This window comes from Bidens hawaiensis, unplaced genomic scaffold (assembly GCF_021521415.1).
Source record: "Bidens hawaiensis isolate Kalapana, Puna unplaced genomic scaffold, B.hawaiensis_p1.1 tig00031747_1, whole genome shotgun sequence".
In the NCBI taxonomy this organism is placed as follows: domain Eukaryota; kingdom Viridiplantae; phylum Streptophyta; class Magnoliopsida; order Asterales; family Asteraceae; genus Bidens; species Bidens hawaiensis.
Window position 1 is genome coordinate 223,342 of NW_027495356.1, and position 27,983 is coordinate 251,324.

At 38.7% G+C, this 27,983-nt stretch overlaps 1 protein-coding gene across 1 annotated transcript; it reads right to left on the reverse strand.

Moving 5' to 3' along the window:
• Positions 1-20,212: 20,212 nt before the first annotated feature.
• LOC143582434 (uncharacterized) lies at positions 20,213-23,752 on the reverse strand. Its single transcript, XM_077065000.1, has 2 exons — positions 22,374-23,752; positions 20,213-21,915 (listed from the first exon to the last, which is right to left on the reverse strand). Exons 1-2 carry the CDS (start codon positions 23,728-23,730, stop codon positions 20,249-20,251), a joined length of 3,024 nt encoding a protein of 1,007 aa, XP_076921115.1. The 5' UTR covers positions 23,731-23,752; the 3' UTR covers positions 20,213-20,248.
• Between the last annotated feature and the right edge of the window lie 4,231 nt (positions 23,753-27,983).

The following is a 27,983-nucleotide window of genomic DNA, read 5'->3' on the forward strand; positions in this document are numbered from 1 at the left end:
CATGATTAAACTAGAACAATCTAACCAAATGTGGATGAATCTTCCTTCTTGATGATGATGATGATGGATGATGATGATGATTGATGATGATGACATCCAAGCCTTCAAACTCTTCACTAGATCTTCAATATGAGTGTTAGTGAGTGTTTTTATAAGTGAAAACCGGATTGAACTCTCTTCAAGGCACACCAAATGAGTGCAACATGATCAACTATTTATAGGCAATCTGGAGTGAGAAGCACGGCCCAGTGCCTCGTTGGGAACGCCCCCGTGCTTTATTATGACATGTGCCAAATTCGTTTTTTCTTTTCTTGTAGATGACCACGGCCCCGTGGGCAAGTGGCACGGCCCAGTGCTTTTGTTCCCAGTTTTTGTCTTTTCTTGTAAATTTTTGTCTTTTCTGGTGTTCAGAAGCATGGGGGCGTGTTTCTTGAGGCATGGGGGCGTGTTTCTTGATTTTATTGTGTTTTCTTTCGTTTTTCTTCATCTTTTCGCTTTTTTCTTCGTTTGGGACTTGGTTTCACCTGAAATTATATTCTATTATGATTAGTAGCCTTTTGTGCTATGTTATTTGATAGAAATTGCAGTTTTTAGAGATTATTTGATGCTAAAAAGATGTATAATTTTATGTATATCAAACATCCCCACACCTTAACGTTGCTTGCCCTCAAGCAATCTATTTATAAATATTCTCTAAAAACATCAAGTTTTGGATTATAGCTTAAACATCCCCCCAAAAGAGTTCCAAGAAAATGGAAACAACATAACCAACTTTAAATCATAGGAATATATGTAGTGATAAATAAAAAGGCAATTTTGTTTTTCTAAGCTTCTGTTTATGCAGATTGTCATGTTCTCACAATGTTCACTCACACTCGGTTTTATATATGATCATACCTGTGATATATGTATGTGAACACTCTTAGTCAATACGTAACCTGTGATAAATAAGCTTGTAGAAAGTTCAAATCTCCACCTTTTTGAAGGGTTGCATAAATCAGAAAGTAATAATGGTTGGTTTTGGGTGAGTAGGGGTTTTGGTATTTTGTGGTGGTGCAAGGGTTTAGGTTAATGATGGTGAGGATGGTAAATACAACTTTTTGTTGATTGTCGGGAGTCTTAAGATGTCTTCAATGGTTAGCTCTTTCTCCCAATAGCTAAAAATGTTTTTTTTAAACAAACCTAGTCACTCTTTTAAGGTCAGATCGTCAAGACAAGTTTTGTCGAGGATGTGGATCAGTTCTTCCTCAATCATGTTCTGAACATAACTTCCAACTCTAGTGGATCGTTTGGCTTTGAGCCTAATAGCCCCCACCATCATTAGTTCGGTATATTCATGCGAGACTGAGTTTGACTTTTTCTACATCTTCCTTCGTGGGATCAGTTTCTGCAGCCTAAGCATAGTTTGTATCATTTTACTCTTCTTTTCATTGCGCTTTTGGAAACTCCACAAAATTGTGGCCTTTGTTCATATTGGCGCCACTTTTTCCTCACCTCATTGCTAAAGAGAAAGATTCTCTCCCTAAGTTCTGGAGGCAACCTAGGTTTTGCAAAATATATGCAGCAAAGGAAATTGAAATCGAAATAATGCATTTCCAGTTCTTTAGGGTCTGCCAGTAAAAGACCAGTGGTGTATTTTACCGGTGAGATGGATAAGGTGGTAAGGTTTTGGTTAAGGTTTTTGGGTTTTGTAGTTTGGGGAATGTTTTGAGCGAATTATGATAATATTTCCTTCTTCCTTATACAACGCTTCTTGCAGTCTTAAATTGAATATTTGCGACAAGTTCTAAATCACACGAAAGTTATGACTTACTCAAAGATTCCGAAAAATATTTATGGCATGAGGTTTATCTCACAGTAATGGAGGAATTGGGTATAAACGCCATATTTTTCATAAATTTCGTCTCAGTATTACAAAACTTCTTTTTACTTTTTCACCTTATTGTTATAATAGATTAGTAACTGGTTATTTGTAAAAAAAATCCTTGAAATTTTCTTTAGGTTTTGTTATGAAATTAATCTTTGTTTGTTGCCAAAAATTGTGTTGATTAGAGAATTTTTATAATTATTTGAACAAGCAATTAGTCAAGTAATCCCCCCCCCCCCACTTGAATCACACATTGTCCTCAATGTGAAAAGACTCATTAGAAGATAAAAATTTTGAATAAGTATGGTGGTTTTAAATGGAGAGGTACTTCCCTACGGGTTAACGAAATTTCGACAGAGCATCCCATGTTTATCGTCCGTTTTCTTGTTTTGTACCTGTAGAATATAAAACTGCAAACAACCACAAATAACCAAGCATAATTCGCTGAAAATTGGGTATGAAATCATCCATTCCTTGCACACACGGGCTAGTTAAGTACCTACTAATAGTGTTTTGGCACCCACGGCCATAAAAGTGTCAAACCAAACAAGTAAACGACGGTATGTAAATTGTTCAAATGGACATAATAATAATAAAAGTGTCATAAACTACTACCAACCCATGCCCATTCCCCTACCCAACCTACCAGTGCCGCGGCTTATCAGTTACCCGTGTCCGGGTCAAATGGTCCCCACTGCTTGTCCATGCGATAGCCCAAATGATCAATCTCTCGCCTCGTCTCTGCATATTCAGATGCTCGTTGTGCATCAAAGGCAGCCATCTGCTTTGTGATCCTGTCAAACGAGGCACTGGAGAACTGATCAATTAGGCCGTGTAGGCCCTCGAATGAGTATCGACTATCGAGTGACGAACTGGGGCCGGACTTTGATGAAGATGGGCCTCATCTCTTATGGTAGGTGCGGCGGCGGTACTGTCTAGCCGGTGATCCTCTCCTCTCGGGTACATCCTGGAGTAACATCTATGTTGGGTCTTCTGGGTCCCACACCTGGTTATATTTGTCACAGAATCTCCACACATCTGGGTGTTGACCGATTCGCTGAACCATCTTCATGCTAATACAATAATCAAGGGTTAGAGCAATCGAATTTGGGCTTCGGGTACCTTCCCTATCTACACCATAAGCTTCGTAGAGGTTGTAGATCCACGGCCCGCCAAAGATAGGTGTGTTTCCTCTGGCATTTGCATTTGTTGTGAACAGCTTGCAGAATAAAAACGTGATATTGCACGGTACGCTATTCTTCATGCAATAAAGTGCCCACATATCCTTTAAATTAACAACCCCTTCACTTTGACCTCTAGCGGTGACAGTGTGACTGAACAGGCGGTGAATGTATCTCATGAGTGGGTCACGTAGTGCCGTGCTTTTTGAAACGCTTGCATTATAGTCTTCTGTCCCGTAGCTCAGTTGTTCCCATGCTTCCTACCATGTGTTCCCAGCATCAGCATTATCATCATTGTCTTCGTCTGTAAAGGTTGTCTTTGCTTCAAACCATGTTTCTCTATCGGTTTCCGCAGCTGTGTAAATTCCTAGATCAATCCCAAGTTAGGTAAAAGAAGTTGTGTGCCATTCTCCCCCGCATCTGAATTCAATGGCGTCCTCATCCTACATGTCTGGATTCTTGGTCTTTATATCGAAAGAAGCTAAAAATTCCGTTGTCAGTTCGGTTACAGCCTCTCCTGTTTGACCAAGAACCCGTCTGCACGGTCCTTTCACAATGGACTTGTATAGGTTCCATTGGTTGACTTGTTTCAATGTGTCTTTGCAAGCATAGAAGTCCGCTTTTGGAAATCGCCGGTTAAGATAGGTTAATCTTGAGTTGGCCTATGTATTTCATGCATCACGCCTAGAAAAGACTAGGAAAGCGTATGTGTCATCCCCATACTCGGCCATCTGCAATGAATATCCAAATTAGTCTAAAATCAATAAAAACTTGTAATATGCTGCTACTGTTCTTCATATTCTTCCATTTTGACTTTATGTTGACCAAAAGGTGACCACGAGTCGTGTTGTTTGAAGCACGTTTCGTGTTTTTAATCCTAATTACGGCTTTATCCATATTCTAACCTTCGTTTCTGATCGTTTATACCATTTGGGTTTATTTAATTTCTTGATATTCAACCCAAGATCCAAACCCGAATGGTTCCTTTCAACCAATCTTTAACAAACAACTATTCAACAATTCATCACCCTTAACTAATAGAATAACCCATATAATTTCCGGGTTTAGACCCTCAATTTGAGAGATTTTAAGGTTAAACTAAACCTAAAAAGATGAATTTAAGCAATATAATCGTTAAGTTAACATACCTTTGGTTTAAGATTGAAGATTCGATGCAGAAATTAGTGACATAGGGGAGTGGTCGGCGGTTCTTGTTTAGGGACGAAGTTGGTCCTAGGGTAGAATGGTTAGCAAAATTGTTTTAATAATTAAAAATTCGTAACTGCACTGAACATAAAAGCACAGCCCGTGCTTTTCAGAGGCACGGTACCGTGCTGCATATTGCAGACAGATTTTCTTTGTGGGTTAGATTAAGATAGTAATTAAAAGTCCCAAATTTCATTAAACATCAACACATAATTAAACATAGTGAAATGAAAAGTACAACAACAATCTCGAATCACGAAACATAACACTAGCAAAAGCAACTTCAAAGCATAACAAAGTCGGGACTTCAACGACCACCATTCCCGAACAGGTCTTGAATGTGTGGTGGAGCTCGCTTAATTTCCAAGAGCTCGGACAGCTTTTGGTCGAGCTTTGCGAACTCCCAGTTGAGAAAGTTGAGCTTGGAAGCCACATCCTTGTTGTGGGCATCCACCACATGGAAGTTTTCAAACTGAAGCAGTTCGACTTTGTTGATTAGCTCGATTACACGAGTTTCGATTTGGATGTTGCTCTCGACTTGGTCTCGTATGATGCATTGTAGCCTCATGACCTCCTCCTCAAGATTTGAGGAAGATTCATGTTGCATAAATTTCCTCACTGGCCTCCATTCAACTTTCTTGCTTTTCATTTCAGTAATTTTGTGTTTGGTGTGAATGAAATAGTGAGTTTTTGCATGCATATATAGAGACTGGAAAGTCGAGCATTGAACCATGCCTTTGGAAGCACGACCCCGTGCTTCTAGGAGAATAAATGTTTCTGAGTCAGAGAATTGTAGGAAATCAGCGCGTATCATGCTGGAGATTCTGGGGTGACCACGGCTCGTGCTTTTTGAAGCACGGCCCGTGCTTTTTGTTATTGAGATTTTCTTTTATTTTTCAGCAAGACGCGAGAGCCGAAATATTTAGAATGATATTTAATATGTTATTTTAGGAGCTTGGACATCCTAAAAATTACTTTTCATTAACATTAAAGGTCCTAAAACAAATACGGGATAAGCCCGGTTTTCCTAACAATAAGAAAATATTCCGGTTAAGCCCTAAATTCCTAACACAATGCGCCTAGTGCACTTGTTTCCACATGAAAACAGAAAGCTAAGGTTTCCTAGATTTCCCCGAAAGGTTCTCCTCCTCTTAATGGCCCTGGTGGTGGAAAGTATGTGAAACCGAGAACTTGGAACTGGAGTTGTTCGTTGATGTCTCGAAGTTCCATTACCGTTTCGGTAAGTTGAACGAGACGCATCTCAGCAAGGAGATTCATTTCGGTGAGTTCCTTGACGAATTCTTGAAGTTTCAAGAGAAGCTCGGTTCTGGAAACATGGCGGGCATCGTTTCTCGGTTGTCAAGGAACGGGAATTGCTTCACTCATTTCAGTAGGCATGTTGAATTTTCAGAGAGGAGTGTTTTGGTTTTGGTTGGTGCAAGGAATGCATTGGCAAGAGGCGCCTTTTATAGCCAACCAGATACCTAAGCACGGCCCCATGCTTTTAGAAGCACGGCTCGTGTTTTTACTCTAACAATTCTGTTACGAACCAGTCTGACTGAGATTTTTTTGCAGCGAAGATTCCGGTCCGCATATTGTGGCACGGCACCGTGCTTTCTTAAGCACGCCCCCGTGTTTTGGGTTTTTTTTTTAATTATTTATAAGGCCTAGTTTATGAAGGTCTTGGCCAGACCTTGTTTCCTTAAATTCTATTCATGGAGTTGGAGGATTACTACCTCCGGGACTTCCTCAAATGGTCCATCGATATATGGTTTTAATCGATGTCCATTGACTTTGAATTTTTGGCCGCTAGAATTTGAAATCTCGACTATCCCATAGTCAAAGACTGATTCAACTATGTATGGGCCTGTCCATCGTGATTTCAATTTTCCTGGGAAAAGACGTAAACGTGTTTTGTATAACAGTACTCGATCGCCAGCTTTAAACTTTTTGTTTCCTTTTAAATGGGCGTCGTGCAGACGTTTAGTCTTTTCTTTGTAAGACCATGAATTTTCATAGGCCAATGTTCTTAGTTCTTCGAGTTCGTGAATTTGATCTTCCCGGTTTATGCCGGCGGAAATTAGATCGAAGTTCACTGCTCTGAGAGCCCAGTAGGCTTTGTATTTTAATTCTACTGGTAGATGACATGCTTTCCCATAAACTAGTTTGAAGGGTGTTGTTCCTATGGGGGTTTTGTGGACTGTCCTAAGGGCCCACAAAGCGTCATCTAACTTTTCTGCCCAGTTTTTGTGATTCATCCCTATAGTTCTTTCTAAAATCCTTTTAATTCCTCGATTCGAGAATTCTACTTGCCCACTGGTCTGAGGGTGATATGGTGTTGCCAGTCGGTGGTGGACTCCATATCGTGCTAAGACTTTATCCATTAGAGCGTTACAAAAGTGAGTACCTCTGTCGCTGATTAGGGCTTTTGGAGTACCGAATCGTGAAAATATTTTTTTTCAAAAATCGTAAAACTACTTGAGCATCGTTAGTGGGAAGAGCTTGTGCTTCTACCCATCTGGAAACGTAGTCGACTGCTACAAGGATGTACTTATTTCCAAAGGAGTTAGGAAATGGGCCCATGAAATCTATTCCCGATATATCAAAGACTTCACATATTTGAATGCCTTTTTGAGCCATCTCATTCTTGGATGAGATGTTTTCGGCTCTTTGACAAGCATCGCATACTTGGTCAAAGTATGTGTCTCTTTGTATATGGTGGGCCAGAAAAATCCTACATCAAACACTTTTATGACCGTAGTGGCGGTACTGTGGTGTCCACCAGTAGGTCATCCATGACAATGTTTTAGAATATCTAAGGCTTCTTTTCCTGCTACCCACCTACGAACAACCTGATCGACACCTATCCTAAACAAGTAAGGGACTTCCAAGAAGTAGAACTTAAGGTCGGAAAAGAATTTCTTCCGTTGTTGATGAGTAAGTCCTTTTCTTAGGATTCTACAAGCTAGATAGTTTGCAAAGTCAACAAACCAAGGACTTTCGTCTTTCTCCTGTATGACTGCTTGGATATGCATGAGAACTTCATGTGGAATATTATCATTGATAATTTCCTTGTGATGCTCTTCTGAAGCTGGGAATTCTAAGCGTGAGAGGTGGTCTGCGGCTACATTCCCTTCTCTTTTTTTATCTTTAACTTCAATGTCAAATGCTTGGAGTAGTTGATCCATCGGATAAGTCTGGGTTTGGCATATTACTTGTTGAAGAGGTAACGTATTGCAGCATGGTCGGTGTAAACTATGGTTTTGGAAAGAACTAGGTAAGATATAAATTTTTCAAAGGAAAAAACTACTGCTAGTAACTCTTTTTCTGTTGTGGTGTAATTTTCTTGTGCATCGTTAAGAGTTTTACTGGCATACTAAATTAGATGAAAGTGTTTTTCTTTGCGTTGTCCGAGTACGACTCCAACTGCAAAGTCACTTGCATCGCACATGATCTCGAATGGAAGGGTCTAGTCGGGTGTAGTCATGATTGGTGCGTTGACAAGTTTGTCTTTCAATATGTTGAATGATTCAACACATTCTTCAGAGAAGACGAAGGGTGCGTCTTTCTCCATAAGTTTGGTCATAGGCCTAGCAATTTTGGAAAAATCTTATATGAAACATCCGTAAAATCCTGCGTGACCTAGAAAACTTCTAATAGCTTTTACTGAAGTTGGGTGCGGAAGTTTGGAGATAGTTTCTATTTTTGCTTTATCAACTTCTAATCCTTTTTGGGAGATCTTGTGACCGAGAACGCTGCCTTCTTTAACCATAAAGTGACATTTTTCCCAGTTAAGCACTAGATTTACTTCCTCGCACCTAGCTAATATTTTGTAAAGGTTCTTTAAGCAATGATCGAAGGAGTCTCCAAATACTGAGAAGTCGTCCATGAATACTTCATAGAGTGTTCAATCATTTCGTGAAAGATGGCCACCATGCATCGCTGGAAGGTGGCTGGAGCATTACATAGTCCAAATGGCATTCTTCGGTACGCGAAGGTTCCGTACGGACATGTAAAAGTGGTTTTCTCCTGATCTTCAGGAGCAATGGGAATTTGGAAATATCCGGAAAATCCGTCAAGAAAACAGTATAACATTTTTCAGATATACGTTCAAGCATTTGATCGATGAAAGGAAGTGGAAAATGATCTTTTTTTGTGGCGTCATTAAGTTTCCGGTAGTCAATGCAAACTCGCCAGCCTGTGATGGTTCTCATTGGTAATAGCTCATCCTTTTCGATCATTACAACCGTCATTCCTCCCTTCTTGGGTACTACTTGAACGGGACTAACCCAAGGTGAATCTGAGATTGGGTAGATTAATCCGGCATCAAGGAGTTTGATTACTTCTTTCTTCACCACATCTTGCATGTTGGGATTGAGACGTCTTTGATGTTGGACCACGGGTTTGTATTCTTCTTCCATGAGAATTTTGTGAGTACAGAATGAAGGACTTATGCCCTTGATATCCATGATCTTCCATGCGATGGCCTTCTTATGGTTCTTAAGAACCTTAAGAAGTTCGTCTTTCTCTTCTTTCGAAAGGTGAGATGAAATAATTACTGGGAGTTGAGAGTCTTTTTTCTAGAAAGGCGTATTCGAGATGGCTTGGAAGTTCTTTTAACTCTAAGGCTGGTGGTTCTTTGATTGATGGTTTTGATTTTTCATTACACTCGATGATCTCACATATTACTTCTGATGCTTCGTCAGAGTCATCTTTGAGGTTTTCATTTTCTAGAATGGGTATGGCGAGGGTTTTGTTTATGACTTGCGTTTCTAGTGGGTTATTGATGGAGGAATCTCGCATATAGCAACTCACGATAGAATCTATGATATCAACGCAATATAACGTGTCATCGTGATGTGGCGGATATTGCATAGATTTCCCTATGTCAAAAGTGATTGCCTCGTCATTGACCCTGAGAGTGAGTTTGCTGGTGCAAACGTCAATAATAGCCTTTGCAGTGGCTAAGAAGGGTCTTCTTAAAATCAGAGGTAAACTTTTGTCTTTCTCCATGTCTAGAATTACAAAATCTACTGGGAAAACAAATTTGTCAATCTTGACAACATGTTTTCAACAATGCCCCGGGGATATTTAACAGATCAGTCAGCTAACTGAATACTCATGCGGGTGGGCTTTGGTTCTCCTATCCCTAGTTTTCCAAGAACCGCATAAGGAATTAAATTAATACTAGCTCCTAGGTCAGCCAGGGCATTGTTAACAGACAAATTTCCTATAAGACAAGGGATAGTAAAGCAACCTGGATCAGTCATTTTTGTTGGCAGCTTGCTTTGGAAGACTGCTGAACATTCTTCACTCAGGATGGCATGAGAGAGCTCCTCCAGCTTCCTTTTGTTTGTCAGCACATCTTTGAGAAACTTGGCATATTTTGGCATTTGAGCGATGGCTTCTATAAAAGGGATGTTGATGTGGAGTTGTTTGAAGAGTTCTAAAAACTTCTCGTACAAAGCTTCCAATCTCTCCTGCTTCAGCCGTCCGGGGTATGGAATAGGTGGAATATAAGTTCGGACTGGCTCCTTGGGTTGTACGGTGCCCGTTGGGATCAGTCTTTCCTGCGTTTTATCATGGAATTCATTTTCTATAACGGGTGTTGAAGTTGGTGAGGCAACAGTGGTTGTACCACTTCTAAGTGTAATAGCGTTAGCTATCGCATTCGGGTTGGTGATTGTGTTGCTTGGAAGAGCGTCGAGTGGTCTTTCGGATAATTGTCGGCCCCAATTTGAGTTTCTAGATTCTGTAATCAGGCTTGTTGACTTTTTAGGTCGACTTCATGTTTTAATAATACTCCGCTGATATTAACAGCTCTTAAGTCGGCCTTCTTCTCTGCTTCATTTGTTTTGGTCATGATTTGGATTAACATTTCTTCGATTTTTGAGTAGCTTGGATTTTAATGACTACTGGAACTTTGATCTTGAAATTGGGGTTTTGGTTGGAAGGGTTGATTCATCGGTCTTTTTTCGAATCCGTGTAGGGGTTGAGTGTTACCTCCGTCTTTCCAGCTGAAATTCGGGTGGTTTCTCCATCCTGAATTGTATTTATTGCTGAAGGTGATGTTTTGTCGAGCGATGAAATCAACTTCTTCCATGGCCATGCTGACTTGTTTAAAGTCACTCGTCTTATAACTTCCTCCACAAGTGTCACAGGTGATCTTGGTTTTCGATAGTTCGGCTTGAAGTTGTTCGAATTTCTTAGAAAGGGCTTCAAGTTGTGCAGTGACAAGAGTGTTGGAATCCACGTGGTGTATTCCTTTATGGGTTAGTGTAGATCTTGGTGGGTTATAGGCGAAACTTTTCTTTGCTGCCTTCTCCAGGACTTCAAATGCTTCGTTAGGTGATTTAGATCCCAGGTCTCCATCGGCGATTTGGTCGATTGCCTGTTTCTTTTGACTGGATTGTGCGTCAAAGAAAGTTTGTACTTGTAACCATACACATAGTCCATGATGTGGATATCTTCTTAGAAGACTTTTGTATCTATCTCATGCTGCGTGTAACGACTCATCATCATCAGTTCGGAATCTGATAATGCTGGCTTGGTATTTGGCAATTTTATCAGGCGGAAAATATTTGAGGAGAAACTGATCAACCATCTGGTCCCAAGTGGTGATGGAACCAGAGGAAATAGATTCTATCCATTCCAGGGCTTGACCCCTTAGAGAGAAAGGAAAGAGTTTGAGTTTGATTTGATCGTCTGAACAGTTTTGAATTTTAAAGGTTCAACAGATTCGTAAGAATCGAGATATATGAGGAAGAGGGTCTTCGTCGAGGAGACCATGAAATTGGACTGAATTTTCCACCATATGAATGGTGATTGATTTGATTTCGAAATTTTCGGTGATGTCGGGTGGAGCCACTCCATTGTCGTAGCCTTCGAGAATTGGCTTGGCATACTGGCTCATGTTCGGCTCATTGTTCAAGGCCGCCATCATTTCTTCTGTTTGATTTTCTCCTGATGTGGTGGTGTCTACTGATTCGTCTTTGATTGCTTCGGCAGTTTCTGCAGTCCGTTTACGTGCTCGTCGACGAAAGAGTCGTTCCGGTTCAGAAATTGGAGAAATAGGCTCAGGCTCAAAAGTAGAGGACATACATGGGACTAAAGTAAAAGTTAAGTTAAAGTTAAACTAAAGGTTAGTTGAAGATAAACTATGAGTTAGACTAAGCTAATTTAAACTAAACTAAGGTCTAAATTAATTAAGCTAAAGTAAAGGTTAGGTAAATAAAGGTTAAAATTAGGCTAGCCGTAAAATTATATAGTTTTATAGTAAATAAAAAAATATAAAATGAAAGTTAAAAATTTGTACAATTGTAGACAATGATTAAATTAAAACTTGAATCATTCTAAGAAACGTACCGTGTCCCCGGCAACGGCGCCAAAAACTTGATGTTGTCTGCATGTGGTAGTAAATATTGATGGATTGGATAATTAGCTTTTGCACAAGATCGTGTTTTAAATTTGTAAAAGTGATTTCTACAACGACTAAAAACACACAAAATAGGCAAGTGTACCTATCGTATATGTAGAATAGTATTGGTAAGAACCAAGTATCAATCCGTGGACACAAATGTTTCTAATAATGAATCGTTGTTTTACTTTAATCGGAGGTTTTAATCATTTTGGGGTTAATTTTTGAACTTTTTATAAAATATAAATACTTATATAATATATAGTTGACCAAGACGAGAGATTCTAAACAAGTAGTTCAATTATATGAAGGTTACCATCTAAGATCAAGAATCCACTCCATTTTATCGTTCATAATTAATATGTAAACATGTGGTAAGCTTGCCGTAATAATATATGATAGATAGCTCCTCATTTCTAAGCGAGCATCTATGACAAAAAAGGAGTAGCATGTGCATTTTAAAGTCAACCCTTTCCTAATGTCATGCTACCTCAAGAATGTCAAGTTAAGTAGGCAAGTAGTTTCGTAAAGTATAAAGATTAGGATTTACTTCGATTTCTCAAATACCAATTCTAACAACTTCGGGTGGTTATAGTTCATCACATAACCTCCCCTTGGTTGATTTAAGTAGGTTATAATTGCACATTCTGTTAACATATGATTTCTTTAACTAGCATGATATTCTAAGCAATTGCGTTAGCGATGCCATTATTGGATTACCAAAACTTAGAGAAATAGATAATAACTTATATCTCATCATTTCTAAGTACAATATAAGGATCCATGTTTCGATAAGTTATCAAAGTATTTCTATCTTTCAAGAACATGAATCGATCATGAATGACTGCCAATATAATTGACAATCATCAACTTTGAATTGTTTAATTAAGATGGTGAAACATTTCTCATCAAAAGATAATTGCAAGATAACCATGTACTTTACTAGACTAAACCACGTGTCTTATATGATTATCAAGTAAAACAATGCTTCTTCATAGATATTAGATGGTAAATGGAGTTTAGCTCATAATGAGCATGTTTATGAACATTAGAATGGATGATGAATACAAACACATGATTAAACTAGAACAATCTTGCCAAATGTGGATGAATCTTCCTTCTTGATGATGAAGATGATGGATAATGATGATGATTGATGATGATGACCTCCAAGCCTTCAAACTCTTCACTAGATCTTCAATATGAGTGTTAGTGGGTGTTTTTATAAGTGAAAACCGTATAGAACTCTCTTCAAGACTCACCAAATGAGTGAAACATGAGCCACTATTTATAGGCAATCTAGAGTGAGAAGCACGGCCCCGTGCCTTGGTGGGCACGCCCCCGTGCTTTATTATGACATGTGCCAAATTCGTTTTGTCTTTTCTAGTAGATGACCACGGCCCCGTGGGCAAGTGGCACGGCCCAGTGCTTTTGTTCCCAGTTTTTGTCTTTTCTTGTAGATTTTTGTCTTTTCTGGTGTTCAGAAAGATGGGGGCGTGTTTCTTGAGGCATGGGGGTGTGTTTCTTGATTTTCTTGTGTTTCCTTTTGTTTTTCTTCGTCTTTCGCTTGTTTCTTCGATTGGGACTTGGTTTCACCTGAAATTATATTTATTATGATAAGTAGCCTTTTATGCTATGTTATTTGATAGAAATTGCAGTTTTTAGAGATTATTTGATGCTAAAAAGATATATAATTCTATGTATATCAGCTTGACTGACCAGTCGGGTTAGATGATCCCGATGGCTCGTCAAAGACAGGAATATCAACTTCAAAGACAAATTCCAGAGCAATATCGTCAAAAATCTTTTCCGGAGATTGACGCTCAGATGCGGATGGACTTGTGTCAACGTGAGTCTTAGGACTGTCCAACTCATGTTCTTGTTGTTAGCTTAATGTTGTTGTAGTTGTGGTTTCAGTAAACAGCACGCCTGGTCTTGGATCTTTCTTTCTTCTTTTTCGTGGAATAAGATCAGCGTCTGATTCTTCTAGAGTATCTTCATCTTGAGTTTCAGTAGCTGCTTGAGGAGGCTTCAAAGCAGTTGACTGAAGTAATTCCTTGAATTTCTCAAACTCCTTTAGTTGCGCTGCAGAAGGAGCAGTTTCTGTGTCTTGGTGTTCTAATTCATCGTCAACTAAAATGACCTCAAATGTAGCAGTACGCCTCTGAACTGGTCTCACATGCTCCTCAGCAATCTGAGCACTGACATAAACAGTCTCAGTTTCAGCAAATTCACCGAACTTGACCAGTTCGTGAAGGATAAACGACCTTTGACCCCTTCCTAGACTGTTTCATCAATCCAAAGGTGTTGGGTCCATTGACTTCATATCCAGCGTCTCGGCAGACTTAACAAGGTCAGTATAATGTGAATCGAAGATCATCTATAGAAACCGAGGATACATGAGGAACATCTCTGTCTTCTTTCCCTTTAAGTTGCTCATCATCTCATCGAACACGAATTTGGAATAATTGTAGCTCCAGTCCATGATCAGAGCAACTACCGCCGACATCTGAATGTGGCTAATCTCATCAGATCTTCCTTTACGTCCCGAAAAGTAAGTAAAGAATGTGTATCAAAAACCTCCAATAAGGACGAAAAAGCTTTTTTATAGCTGGAGGATAGGATCTTACGTAACCCATCCTGACTAGAACTTCCGTAACAGCATCAGTCAAATATTCTGTTGGGTAGTCAGGTTGATCTCCAAATAAACTAACTTCGCGTATAATGGCCTCAGAGATGACGACCGGCTTCTTTTGAACTTTGGAGTCAATAGTAACAGCTCCACCTATTCCTCGTTGGCTGATAGAAGCATTATTCCAAAACTCCGTGATCATCTTCTTGCATATGACAAGAGTTTCTCGCAAAGCGTGATAAATCCTGCAAGTATTAAGAGCGACGATCATGGAATTAAACTCCTTGTGTGCCAGAGGTGGATCAAACAAATGTCCAGCTATGTTATGAGTATCAACGAACTTTAGTGGTGCTTGATCAGCCATTACTGCAACAAACGAATTAAGTTAGCAATCATTTATTTAACTTGGTCAAAAAACATAAATTCTGAAGACACATATATTAAATTCCCAAGACATCAAGGACCAAATATGATAGAAACAGATTTTAAGGACCACAAATGAAAAATAATAATGAGTTTATAATCGTTTTTGGTCTAGATGAGGGTTCTCTGTCCACACTGATAAATTTCGGTCTAATAATGTGTTCTCTGTCCAATCCCACCGAGAACAAAGAGTTCTCGGTCAACAGTATGAGTTCTCGGTCAACAAAGTCAACCGAGAACTCTTGGTTTGACCAAGAGTTTTCGGTCAAACTAAGTGGATAAAAAACCTTGAGTTCTGCTTCGAGATACGTGTCATCTTCTCCAGAAAACCGAAATCACCATGGACAAAGAAATCTGCAACTAACTCTTAAAACCCAACAATGGTCTCAACCAAATCGAATGTCCAACTTAATACGGGTTTATCATTTGAATCGTCAAGCAAAAATCAAACAAGTATCGATATCACATCTCTATCAAACCCTTAAAGTATAGAACATGTCATTCGTCGGTCTCTTACCTGTTATTGAGCAAAGAGCAGTCAACAAACAAGACACAAAATCATATTCAACTTGATTAGCTAGAAGGTTTAGGGTTTTCGGCCAGGAATATAGAGAGAAGATATTTTCAAGATAATATCAATAATGGAGATTTGAAAGGTTTTTATATCCCCAAATATAGACGGGCCAAGAACTCAGATGGACCCCAATCTAATAAGACAAGCCCGAAACAAATATTTGGCCCAAAACAAAGTTATCACATAAGTTGTAAACAACCCTCAGACCCAAACACATTTTAACCATGATCATAGATAACTTCTTATAGCACTCGTTTCGATGAGAGTACTTTTGAGGTGAAAATAAAATAAAATTAAATTAAACAAAATAGCTAAAATAAAAATAAACTAAAAGAAACACAATTAAAATTAAAATGAAACACCGGTCTTCATGTAATTTAACAAAACTTCTAGGATAAAATTTCAGTTTTGATAAAAATGTCGCCTTTACGAAAAGACGCAAACATGGAATCATATTGATTAAGGTGCTTTCACAAGGATTCATGTTCGGCATTATTATGACATAAAGAGACAGGTTGATAGCAGGTATAACAAACTTAGCATGATTTTCATTGCATCAGTGGTTAGGTTCAGTTAGGCATAAATCTCATATAGACATCACTTATGGACCTGTGATGCCTCCTATCTCTTCTCAAAGCGTATTTGGCTTTCCCCAGATCACCCCAATTTGACTCCAATCCCCTAGTGCTTGATAAAAAATTATATAAAAAGCAAGAGAACATTTAAGCTTTAAGGTTGAATGTTGGACTTACAAGCCATCCGGACTTATATGCCTTTCATTCAGAGTGTTTAGGACTTATTTGAATGTTCCACCCTTGTAGTTCTAGTTTGACCCTTTAAGCTTTTGAAAAACCATGGATTTAATAAAATTATTGTATTTATATACACAAGTATATATAGATATAGGATGCAGTTATCGTACGCTAATGCCTTAACGTACAGTAGGTACGCGAGACGCTCAAAGGCAAAAACCTAAAACGCTCAGAAAATGCCCGCAAAACTTAAACGCTCATCAAATGCTCAAAAAACGGTCTTTGAGAAAAAAGTGTAAAATTGATTGATTAACCATCCAAAACTGTTTTTTAGGTGAACAAATGATTGATTGGATATGTGTTGACGATTCTGAGATGTTTGGATGTGATTTCATGGATCGATTCGTGAAAAAATGGATTTGTGTACGTAATGTACGTTAAGGCATTAGTGTATTGGATATTTTCACTATATATATATATATATAATAAACAAGACTACACACTATTTTTGGTGATCAAGACACTAACGGGCTCGTGTATGACTGGGTAATTACTTTTCTGCCTATCATTCGGAGAGATGTATATGGAGACATGCATGTTTCTTCAAAATGACTCTCCACAGTGAGTTTAGCATATTTAGTTTATACCACTTCATCATTTACGCATCATGGAAAGCTATCATACAAATCATTGACTGTTCTAGAGCCTTTTAAGCTTAATAACTTCACCCGTTAGGCACGCAAAATCAATTTTTCTATCATTTTTATTTTCCAAAAGTTGGATCAATTTTCATTTGAAAATATTTTGAAGCTTCTAAAAAGCTGTTAACTGAATAATCATATCATTTCCTAGAGAGTTACAGAAGACAATTTTGAAGCTCAATCACCCCGGTCACTCTTAGTTTTCAGGTGAATGGCTATCCCGTATGTCCACAAGTGGTTAACAGGACCAAACACATATGAGAATTCATGTCCCTCCAACTTAGAATCACCGACATAATTTTAAGTGAAAGAGTTAAAAACAAAACCACATCACAATCACCCCAGATGTTTTCAGTCTTTAGGAGAATGGCTATCCTGTGAGTCTACGGATAGTGACATGACCAAACATATACAAGTATATGTCCTTCAAACTTAAGCAACCGACATGATTTTAAGCGAAAGTGACTAAATAAAGTTTTTTTATTAAAAAACACACACACACACTCTTTTTGAATTTTTTTTTTTTAATTTTTCTCCCCCTAAATTTGTGAAAATTAAGAAAATATGTACAAATTTTTACTATCTCGATGAACGAATCTTTCAATATGAATTGTAATCCCACCTAAATTCGTTCTCTGATACCAATTGTAAGTCTCGTGAACGGATCTTTCAATATGATATCAACTATCTCGATGTTATTGCAGAATATAACACGAGATGATTCAATACAATAAACCAAGAACACAAATCACACCAATGGAAGCTTCAAAACATACGTATATATTACGTCAAATGCTTAAGCAAAACCTTACACAAAACCCGTCCAACTCTATTCTCGTGAACGGCTAACCTAAACCCTATATGATATCTCGATATATATATATATGGAAACACACAACTTAGCCCAACATAAAGCCCAAGCCCACCGAGATCACATGTTGATCTCGGTTTACATATGCACACACATAACACTAATTACATTAAGTAACGACTAAGCACAAACCAACTAAATGTAGACCCAACATATATATTACATACTCTCTCTCTCTCTCTCTCTCTCTTTCAATCTCCCTTTATCCACTCTCTCTTTCCACTTTGGTTCTCTCTTTCTCTCTCATTTAATTCTCGCCAGCCCATAATCACCGTCGCTAGTGATGATATTCTTTGTCACCGACGAAAACAACCACCGTCCACAACACTATGGACAGTCTTAACCAAAACAACCACCACCAATCGGTCACCACCAATTAAACTGGTGTTAGTTACTGTTAGTTACTAATCGATCGATTCCCTAGACGCAACTGGATCTTATGTTTGTGATCAATTTCTCCATGGTCGTCATCCTTAATCGACATTTAAGAACCTGAATATCATTATTAAAAATAATCAGATCTAAGTTAATGAACCTTAGATCTTGAAATCTGATAAAACTCATGTATAGTTTGGTACAGATCAATATGGGAGGTTATCCTTAATCGATTGTATGCATTTTCAGATATGAGATTAGCCCTAATTGATTGGATTGGGCTTTAAGTGGTGGTTTATGCCAGTGGTTCGGTGGTGGTGTGGTGCAAGTGCGGTGGTGTGTAGAGAGAGACATAGATAGATAAATAAATAGATAGAGAGAGATTGACATGGATGTTGTTGTATATGGTGGCGGTGCGGTGTTTGGTGGTCGTCGGTTCCGAGCTATTGGCCGGAACTTGTGTTAGTTAATGTTAGGAATAGTGTGAGAAGTGTGTGTGTGCGCGCGCGCGCGTGTGTGTGTGTTGTGTGTGAGTGTGTGTGTGTGTGTGTGTGAGAGAGAGAGAGAGAGAGAGAGAGAGAGAGAGAGAGAGTTTCTAGGTTGTGAAGGTGGTGTTGGCTGTTTGGTTGGTGAAGGTATGGTGGTGGTTTTGCGGTGTAAAGAGATAAAGAAGAAGGGGTGGACGGTGGTGGTTTGGAGATGGAGGAAGGAGATATGTTTTTGTTTTTATATTCCTAATTATTAAATAAATAAATAAATTTACTAAACTACCCTCATGTGCCTTGCACATGACTGGATTTAACGAGAAAAAGTTAATAGCGTTAGGGTCAAAGGACATATTGTGATAAGGGTTTTAAGCATAAAGGATGTTTATTGTCATTAAGTTTGCTAAACGACAACCACTGAAAAAACACAAAAACATAAATGACGAGTTTTGTCATTTTGTCTAAAATTAATATATGTTTATTGGATAAAGCTAGAACTCACTTAGCATGTAGCTGAAGTTTTGTTTGCACATCAGGTTAGTAGATATGTATAATGGTATAAGGACAGTTGGTGCACGGAGGGTTATCCATCCTTGAAGACCGGAATCCACGAGTTTATGTTTGTTCATGTTGGATGAATTTGTTTTGTGTTTTTAAATTTAAGATGATTTGTATTGAATGACTTCTGCTATTTTACGAGAATTCAATGTTTAAGAACTATCTCGCATGTGTAATTTCAATCATTGTGGCATGCCAGGTGTCGTACGTTACATTAGTGCAAACAAACAAACTAATTTTTTTACAGATATACTATTATCCGTGTTTTGTTTTGTTGGGTGTCAAAATTTTATTAGTAATTTCATAATTTATATTTCAACAATGCTATTTGAAAACGCTAAACTTAGAACTCGCCATTATAAGCTTACTTTATTTATCATCTATTTCATACAACATAAGACCTCTCAAGTAGAGCACAAAGTTAGGAATTTGAATACACCATATGGCTAATGGCATAGGATATGTTTTCGCTTGAAAAAACATTGTTGTAGCAAGGTATTAGTTTACTTTTCTAATTTATTATTATTATTTTTTTAAATTTTAGACTTCTATTGGGTTCTTCAATAATAATAATAATAACAATAATAATAATAATAATAATAATAATAACTTTGATTTTGTGTAAATTCACTCTTAGTCGCACTTCATTTTGTTAGTATGTGACAAACAATTTTTTTTCCATAGGCTTAATACCATTTATTATAGACTAACAATGGAAAGTTAAAAAGAGAAATCAATCATTTATAAATATAAAAATATCATAATCCACCTATTTATACAACGATAAATTACAAAGGAAAAAAACAAAAGATCAATCAAAGTCATAACACACGTATCCCCTCTTCCAAATAAGCAATTATAATTGTTTTTTTTTCTATCAAGTTCCTCTTCATTAGGAGGATCACCCATAACGATGAAGTATAAAGGATATGGTCGTAAACACATAACAAAATAGTTCTATGAAGTCCAATGTTGAAGACCTTATTAGAAGGGATCAGGTGTCAATGACTAATTCCCAAACTTCTCACGGAGCCCTTTATTGTACTGGTAGTTAAATAAAACCTGGAAAATATACACAAACTCATCATTAATATATTTATAAAAAATGGATTATGGTCACAAGCACATAAGGAGTTACCAATTTTGAAACAAAAAGTGTATGATACTTACATGATTGAAGCTTACGAATGATGAACTTTTAAGATCCTAATAATGAATTGGGGGTGGAGGAGAAGCGTAGATGTATACTGGTGGTGGAGGTGATTTTACTGGTGGTGGGGGTGATGTGTAATGGTATGGTGGGGGAGGAGATTTAACAGGTGGTGGAGGTGAAGTGTAGTGATAGGGAGGGGGAGGAGATTTTACAGGCGGTGGGGGTGAGGTATAATGGTAGGGTGGAGGTGGAGATTTCATTGGTGGTGGAGGTGATGTGTAGTGGTACGGTGGAGGTGGGGACTTAACTGGCGGGGGAGGAGAGGTGTAATGGTATGGGGGAGGGGGAGATTTTATGGGAGGGGGAGGTGATGTATAATGGTACGGTGGTGGTGGGGACTTCAGCGAAGGTGGAGGTGATGTGTAATGGTATGGTGGTGGTGGAGACTTAGTAGGAGGGGGAGGTGATGTGTAATGGTAAGGTGGTGGAGGGGACTTCACTGGTGGGGGTGGAGATATGTAATGGTATGGTGGTGGTGGGGATTTAACAGGTGGGGGAGGTGATGTGTAATGATAAGGTGGTGGAGGAGACTTAACTGGTGGAGGTGGGGAGGTGTAGTGGTACGGTGGTGGTGGTGGTGATGTATAATGGTAAGGTGGCGGTGGGGATTTAACTGGAGGAGGTGGAGATGTGTAGTGGTATGGTGGTGGTGGGGATTTCACAGGTGGGGGAGGTGATGAGTAGTGATATGGTGGTGGAGGGGACTTAACCGGTGGGGGTGGAGAAGCATAATGGTATGGTGGGGGTGGGGATTTCACCGGTGGTGGTGGTGAAGTGTAATGATAAGGTGGTGGTGGAGATTTAACTGGTGGTGGAGGAGACTTATAGTAATATGGTGGTGGTGGTGGTGATTTTACTGGTGGTGGGGGTGAGGTGTAATGGTATGGTGGTGGGGGTGACTTCTTAGGTGGTGGAGGCGATGTGTAATGGTATGGTGGAGGTGGAGATTTTACTGGTGGAGGTGGTGAAGTGTAATGGTATGGTGGTGGTGGCGATTTCACTGGCGGTGGTGGTGATATGTAATGATAAGGCGGTGGTGGAGATTTAACTGGTGGTGGAGGTGACTTATAGTAATATGGTGGAGGTGGTGATTTTACTGGAGGTGGAGGTGAGGTGTAATGATATGGTGGTGGTGGTGGTGGTGGTGACTTTTTAGGCGGTGGGGGTGATGTGTAATGGTAAGGGGGAGGTAGAGACTTTACTGGTGGTGGAGGTGATGTGTAATGGTATGGGGGTGGTGGAGACTTGTACACGTAAGTCGGTGTTGGTGGAGGTGGAGACTTGTACAAGTAAGTCGGTGCTGGTGGTGGTGGAGATTTGTAGTAGTAAGGAGTAGGAGTAGGCTTTGGCTTCTCGCAAATCTTAGAAGGAGTCTTGGGGGCATAAGCAAATGGTTTGGCATAAAGTACAACCTCATAATCATTTTTGGACTTAACCTTAAGCTCGGCACCCTTCAAACCACCATGTAGATTTGTTGGGATGTTACATTTGGTACCATTTGGTGCCTTGTGAAGCTTTGCAACACAAGCTTCAGCTCCACCATATTTTGAATACTCCAAACCATCAACAGTAATTGCAAATTTGCCATTAATCTTAGTCTTTCCATAAGCGACGATTTCTTTCTCACCAGCCGCCTTGCATGTGACCTCCACAACAGCACCTTTAAATATCACATAAAACAAGTTAGCATATATGGTCAACTTTTTATAATTCATCAATAATTGCTATCCTATGATCCAACTACTACATGAAATATTCGATTATTCTTCAATAAAATAAATTTAACATATATATTATGATCATAAATCGTTGTCATCAACTTACTTTCTTTGTAGAGAAATAATTAACATATATACATGCTTTGTAGACAAATCAAACTTTGAAATATTCTTTAGTTCTTTGTTCTTTAATTCAACCCTATTCAATATAGTTATATATAAATAATCGGATAACTAGACATATATCTTATAGTAAAAAAACTATAGCAAAGTTTTTTAAATTATATATAAAAATATTTTATATCATGAAATGTAACATGTAAAGATATGAATTATAACAACTTTATCAATTTAGAGTTATGGAAAAAGTTGTTAGTTGTGTTAAAGCTAAAGTTTGTACCTTTGAGATGGTGTTTTGCATGGGATTTGATTGGGTATTTCCAGTCATAGCAACTATAGCAGTAAACTTTTCCGACCACCTTCACGATCAATTTGCGGTGGTGAGGATGAGGGTAGGGGTGGGGGTGATACGGAGTTGGTGGTGGTGGAGAACTGTAGTAGTAATGGGGAGGTGACTTGACTGGTGGTGGTGGGGATTTGTAGTAGTAAGCTGGTGGTGGTGGTGACTTCAATGGTGGTGGAGGAGACTTGTAATAATATGGTGGTGGTGACTTCTTAGGTGGTGGAGGTGATTTGTAGTAGTATGGTGGTGGTGAATGCACCGGTGGTGGAGGAGATTTGTAATAGTATGGTGGTGGTGGTGACTTCTTAGGTGGTGGTGGGGACTTGTAGTAATATGGTGGAGGTGGAGAATGCACAGGAGGAGGAGGGGACTTGTAGTAATATGGAGGTGGTGGTGATTTAATTGGGGGTGGTGGGGATTTGTAGTAGTATGGTGGCGGAGGGGACTTTACAGGTGGAGGTGGAGACTTGTATTCATAAGGAGGTGGCGGAGATTTGACTGGTGGTGGTGGAGACTTGTACACGTAAGGTGGCGGTGGTGAATGGACGGGTGGTGGTGGAGACTTGTACACGTAAGGTGGTGGTGGAGAATGGACGGGTGGTGGTGGAGACTTGTAGATGTAAGGGGGTGGTGGTGAGTGGACCGGTGGTGGTGGAGACTTGTATTCATATGGGGGTGGTGGTGAGTGGACCGGTGGTGGTGGAGACTTGTACTCATAAGGTGGTGGTGGTGAATGCACTGGTGGTGGTGGAGACTTATAGATGTAAGGGGGTGGTGGTGAGTGGACTGGTGGTGGTGGAGACTTGTATTCATATGGGGGTGGTGGTGAATGCACTGGTGGTGGTGGAGACTTGTATATGTAAGGAGGTGGTGGTGAGTGAACTGGTGGTGGTGGAGACTTGTACACATAAGGATCATGTGGTGGTGATTTGACCGGAGGAGGTGGAGACTTGTACTCATATGGTGGTGGTGGTGAATGAATAGGTGGTGGTGGAGACTTGTATTCGTAAGGTGGTGGTGGTGAATGGACAGGTGGTGGTGGAGACTTGTACTCATATGGAGGTGGTGGTGAATGCACTGGTGGAGGTGGAGACTTGTACTCGTAAGGCGGTGGTGGTGAATGGACAGGTGGTGGTGGAGACTTGTACTCATACGGTGGAGGCGGTGAAGAATATAAGTAAGGCTCATCAGCTGAAACCGCTACAAGATTAGCAATTCCTAATACCAAAAATGCGGTGACTATGGGCCATAAGCGTACCCGGAAAGGGCCGCCGCCTCCGACAGGATCTCTCATAATGAAGGTGGTGGTGGAGGAGAGTGGGAGGAGGATATGATTTGGGGAGTAAAGTTGCATATATTTATAGATTGAAGGGAAAGAGAATAGTCGTTAAAAGAAGCTGTCAGCCAAAGTCTAGTATGCAATTTCTGTAATAAAAAAGTTTCCAATTGTTTCTATACAGCTGGCTACATTTTACTTTCTCAGGCCTCGTTTAGGCGACTACCTTGCATTTACTTTCAATTAAAACTTATATTACTTTTATAAATAAATTATTTAGATAATTTAGCAATTAAATGCGGGACCCAGCAAAATAATAATAGAAAACTTTATGCCTGGTTTGTAAATACAAAATAAAAACGATAGAAGGTACAAACAAATGAGCTTCTTCCATTTGGTTCAATAGTACTACTTCTTTGAACCGTTAGTTATTTAATTATGTTTTTATTTAGTTTGTTTTATTTTGTGAGGCAATTTGCAAAGGTTTAATTTCAACCTTTCAAATATTTTGTTTCTTACTTGTAAACCAAATTCACAATATAAGACGGGGGTTGTTGCATGTGTGATACAGGTGGGGTATAGGCGGCTTCTCATATTTCAATTTTAGAAAAGAAACTAAAAAACATGTTTATTTTATTGTATAAATAACTAAATTATATGTTTAAAAGTGGGTTTTTACCCGGTGTAGGTGACATTCAAAATTTTTAGTTGGGATCTTGTGGACTATTTACAGTCGAGGCATACTAGCATGCAAAACAAAGACTGCTAATCCGTACTAGAAAATATTCTGTGGCATACCTGTAGGTTGTTCAGCAAGAGATCCGTTAGTGATGGTGTGTTATCTTTGTCGGTCAGGTTTCATATTTAGAGTATTGGCATCCCGTTTTTCAAGTTGCATTGAATAAAGTTTAATCAAGACTTCAAAGATGTTTCATACTATTACAACGTTGTTGATTTCGAGCATGTTGATCCGGGGCTTATTGCTCAAACATATTTAGGGAGAGTTGGAACTACGGTGATGCATGTTGATTTGGAGTTCAATGCTCCATAACGATTTTGGGGTTACCCATATGCTAACTCCTTACCAAACAAGGAACAGATTTTTCGACGACAATGAGAACTTTGTTTTTCTTTTTTTCTTTTCTTTTTGGAATTTTTTGGGATTCACCACTAATTAGTGTTGATTTTCCAATGACAATTACAAAAACTCTTTCGAGATTTTGGGACATCCGTTGGTAAACGTATTTTCTGACGACAACTCGAAAAAGTTAATTTTCTTTTTTATTTTCTAGAAATGAGTGGTATTCGTTGATAATCACAATGAGCTAACCATCAGTAAACATTGTCAATAAAACATTTTTTTTAGTATCATCAAAGGAACGTCACATTGAGAACTTAAATAAGATAAAGATTAAGAGATAGTAAAATTGTATAGAGTTACAAATAACCGACAATGTAAATAAGGAGTAAGGCATAGATCATTATTCACTTTTTTGGTATATAAACTCAGATAACTTTTGTATTCTTTATTTTTTTTTCAAGATACCATAAAATTGAGAGTTGTGTTGCATATAGTTTAATTTTTTATAGAAAACGACTTTTTATAATAGAAAAACGATTTATGTTCGATATATTGTGTGTATAACTGCGAGTTCCTTGGTTTATAATATACTCGATCGTTCCAAACACACACACAAACATATATAGGGTTTGGATCAAATATAAACTTAAAAAAAACGTACTAATCATGCGAACTAAAGGAAATTATAAAAGAGAGCTCATATATGTGTTTGTGTATAATCAAACTAGCTTTTGAACCCGTGTATTACACGGGATTTGTCAGATAATAAAAATAAATTAGATCCTTTATTTCAATTGTGATTCTCAAAATATTTATAAATTAATTTAATGTAGATTTAATGGAAAAAAACAAACGGATGGTTAATAAAAGTACTAAAATATCATTGTTTTAATGGAAACGTTAAGAAAATTAAAAAAAGGTATTAAAGTTGTGTAATTGGTCAACCTCAAGTATGAAAATGAAACTTAATTCAATAATGAATATAATCCACACTATGTTAGAACCCACTTGACAAAATGGTTTGGACCCATGACCCATGAATAGTTAGAATGAATGAGACACCTAAGTTTTTACATTTTTCTTTTATTAGTATTGTAAGATTTATATTGTATTAAAATCATGATCAAATTGGAACGAGACAAGTGAACGGTGGTATCGTGTATCGTATTATTCCTTTTCTTTAAAAGGATCATTATATTTCTCAAAGCATCTTTTCTTTTAGTATTTTGTGAATTAGAAAAAGACTAAAAGGTTGTAAATAATTAATTAAATGCGGAGATGTTTGGAACATTTTTTAAAAGAACAAAGTTATATGTTGGTGACAAGCTTTTTAAAACTCCTTGTAATCTTAAAAGTTTTTAGAGTTTTTGGTTTCTAAAAGTAAGCTCATACATAAAAGAAAACGACGTTATCAAATAATCTTTTATATTGTTTTCAAATAAAAAGAATTAGGATCTAGTTGGCTAGTCTTGATCATTGTTGTTTATGAATATTTTTTTTGTTTTGATGCTGCTTTTTGTTTCTTATGCCCTTTTCTTAATAGGTTACAGATTCCTTGCTTTTTTGGTAGTTTGTTATCTATGTATTGCTAAGTGTCTTTTGCTTGTAGGATGTATGTTTACTATGATTACCTGTATGTAGCTTTATGAGCCGGGGGTCTCTTTTGTTCTTCCCGTAACAAGCTCACGGTGGTTGTTTTACAGGTTTTTCGTCATTGGACTTGGGAGATTGGACTTGTATCGTTGTTAGTAGTTGTTTGACCCGTACCCTGTGGACTCATTAGATCTATGACCCGTAAGGGGATTAGGTCCGTGTTTCTTCATTGACTTCATCCGTGTTTTGCTAGAATCGTGTTAGTTTCCGTTGTTCCGATAGGATATGAGTCAATCTCTCCAAGGGCTGACGGAAACTCCGGCAACTGTTAGACGTACTGTTGATGTCGAAGCACCTAGAACGTGTTACGGCGGATACACTTCGAGCTCGCACAGAGTTAGGTCTGGATGACGGTACTGATAACACTGAATCAGTAAGGTCTCATCGTCGTAACTTCATATCTGAGGGGAATCAATCTCCTGAAGACTGGTTACGTATTCAGCATGCAAATGCTTTAGATGAGTACGAGCGCATGGTTCGTGAAGAGTAAATCCATGCCCGTACTTTGGCTTACGACGAGACTTCAGGAGATCTCCATCTCCTCCCACAACGGTGCGAAGGAGTCAGATGTGTGACAGTCTACAGATGGAGAGATCCTCCGAGGATGATTTTGAAAGGAGAAGGCGTGATCGTCCTTATTCTTTCACACTCAATCCTTACAGAATCGAGTACGAAAGTTATGATCCAACGTATCATCCAAGTGACGTTAGTTATTTCAGCGGTAATAGCAGAATTCATGCTAGAGAGAGAAATAGTCGCCCGTGTGCGGTAGTTCGCCATACTGAGTACTATAGTGATGCGGAAGAAGACTTCACAAAAGCGTATCGTCCCACAGCATTTGCTGAAAAATCAAAATTCATAGCGCGCATCGCCACTGCTATGTTCCCAGTTAACGCGAAAATTCCTACTTCCCTAGGAAAATACAATGGCATGACTAATCCCAGCGATCACTTGTTGAATTTCGTGGCAGTGGGAGGAGTCAGCGGTTGGACTCTTCCCTACTGATGCGACATGTTTACGTTAACATTGACGGGGGCAGCGCACGAATGGTTTGAGAAATTGCTGGATGGATAAATCAAGGGTTGGGACGACCTGGTGGCCAAATTCTCTCAACACTTTAGTCAAAAAAAGAAGCACACCCGTGATCCTTCTGAGATTTTGGACGTCATTAGGCGGGACAATGAGTCTATCGAAGATTGATTTCTCGATTTAATGATGAAAGTCTCAATGTTGGAGGAATTAGTGAAGACATGTTGAGGGGTTCCTTCCGCAAGAATGTGCGGAGTAACGCACTGATCCACACCTTAACTGGTAGAGATGGAATGCCCAGACCTGGGATGAAATTATGTCTGCCGCAAAATTATTCGCAAGGACTGAATATACCTTAGGGTCTGACAGTCCAAAACCAAATCTGAAAGTGGAATTTCAAAATCCGCGGGCAAATAGACAGGCCATGGGAACAATTTGGTCAAGACTTCAGCCCGTTGTTGATAACTCAAAGCAGTTTGATGCAAGATCACTTATAGGTAACAAGAAC

Excerpts from the sequence above, each read along its gene's own strand:
- LOC143582434 (XM_077065000.1), bottom strand. The coding sequence starts at position 23,730 with ATGAGAGATCCTGTCGGAGGCGGCGGCCCTTTCCGGGTACGCTTATGG. Across the intron at positions 21,916-22,373 it reads TGCAAAACACCATCTCAAAG|GTGCTGTTGTGGAGGTCACA; the intron begins GTACAAACTTTA and ends TGATATTTAAAG.